This window comes from Rutidosis leptorrhynchoides, chromosome 5 (genome assembly GCF_046630445.1).
Source record: "Rutidosis leptorrhynchoides isolate AG116_Rl617_1_P2 chromosome 5, CSIRO_AGI_Rlap_v1, whole genome shotgun sequence".
NCBI lineage: Eukaryota > Viridiplantae > Streptophyta > Magnoliopsida > Asterales > Asteraceae > Rutidosis > Rutidosis leptorrhynchoides.
Genome location: NC_092337.1, coordinates 190,795,319 through 190,798,735, shown reverse-complemented (window position 1 = coordinate 190,798,735; position 3,417 = coordinate 190,795,319). Strand labels below are relative to the sequence as shown.

General features: G+C 38.6%; 1 protein-coding gene across 1 annotated transcript; it reads left to right on the top strand.

Moving 5' to 3' along the window:
- Nucleotides 1-1,340: 1,340 nt before the first annotated feature.
- LOC139849202 (uncharacterized) lies at nt 1,341-2,445 on the top strand. The gene is made up of 2 exons (XM_071838863.1): nt 1,341-1,859; nt 2,392-2,445. Exons 1-2 carry the CDS (start codon nt 1,341-1,343, stop codon nt 2,443-2,445), a joined length of 573 nt encoding a protein of 190 aa, XP_071694964.1.
- The last annotated feature ends 972 nt before the right edge of the window (nt 2,446-3,417 follow it).

Sequence of the window (3,417 nt, the reverse complement as noted above, 5' to 3'; positions counted from 1 at the left end):
GGTTTCTCAGTTTTACCTTTTTATATTCCGGACTTTGAATATATCAAGAAGGAAGAAGATACAATGGGTGAACCAACAAGGGGTCAAACCATAGAAGCGATGATGAAAGCCATAAGGGCTGGTAATGGGCATGCCATTACCCAACCCGTAGTTGATAAAGATTTTGAGGTTAAGGGGCAGATTTTAAATATGATCACTCATCAATGCCAGTTCAGGGGTACACCGAAAGAGGATGCATTCGAGCATCTTTGAAACTTTAAAAGCATATGTAATTTGTTCAAAATTACCCAAGTTGCAGACATGGTTATCTATTTGAGGGTCTTTCCTTGGTCTTTGAAAGATGATGCAAAGGACTGGTTAGAATCATTGCCCGAAGGTGAGATTGACAGTGGGATGATTATGGAAGACAAGTTTTTACAGCGTTTCTTTCCAGCTTCAAAGTCCGCGAAATTACAGAGTGACATTAATCACTTTGTTCAAAAGTCAAACGAGACACTCTATGATGCTTGGACACGGTTCGGTAAAATGCTTCGAAATCAGAATCAGTCGTTAATCGAAAGGAACGGACCATCGGGTTCATTAATCGAAATCAGAATCAGTCGTATATGGATAAGGGTCCTTTACTAGAGGAGATATTGCGGGGTTTTATAATAAAGACAGATGAAATCATCACGGCTTTGAGGCAAGATAGTAAATCAACAAAACAGCAAGTGAGAAGTCAGCAGGCCTCGATTAAGAATTTGGAACGGGATGTGGGGCGTATAGCTCAATCAATAACGGAGAAACCACCGGGTGCTCTCCCTTCAAGTACACAAGCTAATCCGAATGTCAATGGGCCGCCTCGAACAATTTTGACTAATAACAACCGAAGTGATGTGAAGAATAAAGATCCTCAACTTTCTCCTTATTCGCTGGTGAATGCTGTTTCTAGTTTTGAGGGTTATGAATCCGATGAGGTTATACCGACTTATACTCATAATGGTACAGACGGTTGGATTAGAGTTAGTGATATAACTCCCGCCTATGGTAAACACTTGATGAGTCTGATGACGGGGAGTTCTTCGAGTTGGGCTAATCAAGAGTCAGAAATTAAGAGTGTGGAGACTACCGAGTCTCCTGAGTTTAGTGTTGATGAGATTAAAGTGGAAGAAGAGGTGAAACCGTCACCTAAGTTGAAAGTGTAGAAGCCGCCTATTCCATATCCGAGAGCTATTCCATTCGAGAAACCAAAGGACACTGTTTGTAAGCCTATTAATACTAATGATAATATTTGTGTGCATGTACCATTGGTTGATGTTTTAGCAGGTATGCCCAATTATGGGAAATTTTTGAAAGATTTAATGGCGAAGAAGGGTGATCATGAGCAGGCATCCTTCGCGTTTCTTGAAGCGGAATGTGCTGCTATTTTGAAGAAGAGTGATTTGCCGCCAAAGCTAAGTGATCCCGGACCATTCATGGTGCCCTGTAGGATTGATGACTCTGAAATTTTTAAGTGTTTAACTGATTCAGGTGCGAGTATCAATCTTATGCCGTTATCTGTTTATTTACGTTTGGGTTTGAATGAGCTTAAGTTGACTAAAACTGGAGTTAGATTAGTTAACCAGTCAATTAGTAAACTCTTAGGGATTCCTGAAAATTTGGTGGTTAAAATAGGTGAATTAGAGTTCCCAGCGGATTTTGTGGTTGTTGATATGCCAGAGGATAAGGTTGTACCGATTGTTTTTGGTAGACCATTTTTAGAAATTGCAGGTGCATTAACTGACTGGAGAACGTGTAAACTAATTTTTAGGGATAGAGGTAAAACTTTAAGTTTTCAAACAAAGTTTAGTGTTAAACCACCGCCCACACCCGTTGATTCTGTGAGTGTCCTGACTAGTGAAATTGATAATGTCAAAAAACTGAGACTAGTAAGGATCCTAAGTGTGGGGGTGGTGTTGTTAGAGAAAAACCCGTGGTTAAAACGCCCGATGATAGTGTTGTTGATAGGTCTATGAGAAGGTTATTCGGGCGGGTTAAGAAAGCGCTGAATGAGAAAGATGAGCAATTAAGACTCCGGTTAATTTCCAATTTATTTTAAAAAGAGAAGGAAAAGTTGAGGGAACTGACTAGGGAGTCAAGGGCCACGAATGATTGGTTGATAAGTATGATCGGTAATGGTTTCGAAAGTGGAGATTCCCATAGTTTGAAAGAGGGAACCCACCATCCGAGCATCAGTTGAGGAGAAGTTGGAGTCTAGTGCAAGACTCGTTAATAAACTTGCACAATTTATATCTTTGTAAAATTTGTATATTGCGTGTGTTTTAAAACTAAAAAATCCTAAAAAATTGAAAAAAAAACCAAAATTCCAAAAATATTTCCTTTTTGAGTTTTGTTCTTGTGTAATCATTGCAGGTACATAATGTGATGACAATCGAGGAATGGTCGTCAGTGCAGAGCCGTCTGTAACTCTGTTTCGCGATTATGTTGCTCTACAACCGGTTATGTTTTTTCCCATTCACTCTATTATCCTATCGATTTTATATTTGATTTATCTGATTTCATGTAAATGAGGGCATTACATGATCTTAAGTGTGGGGGGAGAGATATGAATTCTCGTGGATGTAATGCACTTGGCTCCAGTCTTATTTTTGTCTAAATTGTTGAAAAATTGGGGATATTTAAAATTTTTGACTCATTCAAAGGCCAAACGTAGTTATTTAATGAAGCAAATGTTATCACCTTTGTAAGTTAAATTGTGCAGGTACCTCATGGTGTTGGTGTTTTGCATTTTCTTTTGTGTGAGTGTGTGTGTAATAAGGGAACAATGCCTTCTAAGGTATAAAAACCCAAAATTGTAGGATGATTCAAGTCCATCCATAAAGGAAGTCAAGTCTTCCGAATGCCCGTTTTACTTGGTGTGGGAGACTTCCTAATCCACATCATTTCATACTGACATTAGTTAATGCTTCATTTCACGATGTATTACACCGATGTATCGTACTGTGGGAAGAGGAGCCTTGAGCTTCAACTATGCTGTCTTTTTATGTAAGAGCAATGGCTTCATGCTAGCATTTGCTTAGACAACGCACGCCATGGCCAAAAGCCATGGTAACCTTTAAAATACGGGAATGTAGTATCTTCTTCCAACATTTTCTTAAAACTAGCATAAAAGCTAAATACGTGGGAAGTGGTGTCAAAGGACCTTAAATAAAATTAACAAGTGTTTAAACACTTCCAGGAGAATCGAGTCCTCCCATGTTGTTTTTAGGAAGTAAAGTCTTTCAAAACTTGTAAGTAAAGTCTTGCAAGTTAAGTTGAGTTTCAAAATACTAAACTTGGAAGTAAAGTCTTCCAAATCTTATTGTGTTTCAAGCTTGTAAGTAAAAGTCTTACAAGTTAAGTGTGATTCTTTTTAGGAAGTGAAGTCTTCCTAGCCGG

What these genes read in the sequence shown, in the direction of transcription:
- LOC139849202 (XM_071838863.1), top strand. Translation starts at nt 1,341, where the DNA reads ATGGCGAAGAAGGGTGATCATGAGCAGGCATCCTTCGCGTTTCTTGAA. An exon ending in CGCCCACACCCGTTGATTCT is followed by an intron (nt 1,860 to 2,391) that starts GTGAGTGTCCTG and finishes TAATCATTGCAG; the next exon opens with GTACATAATGTGATGACAAT.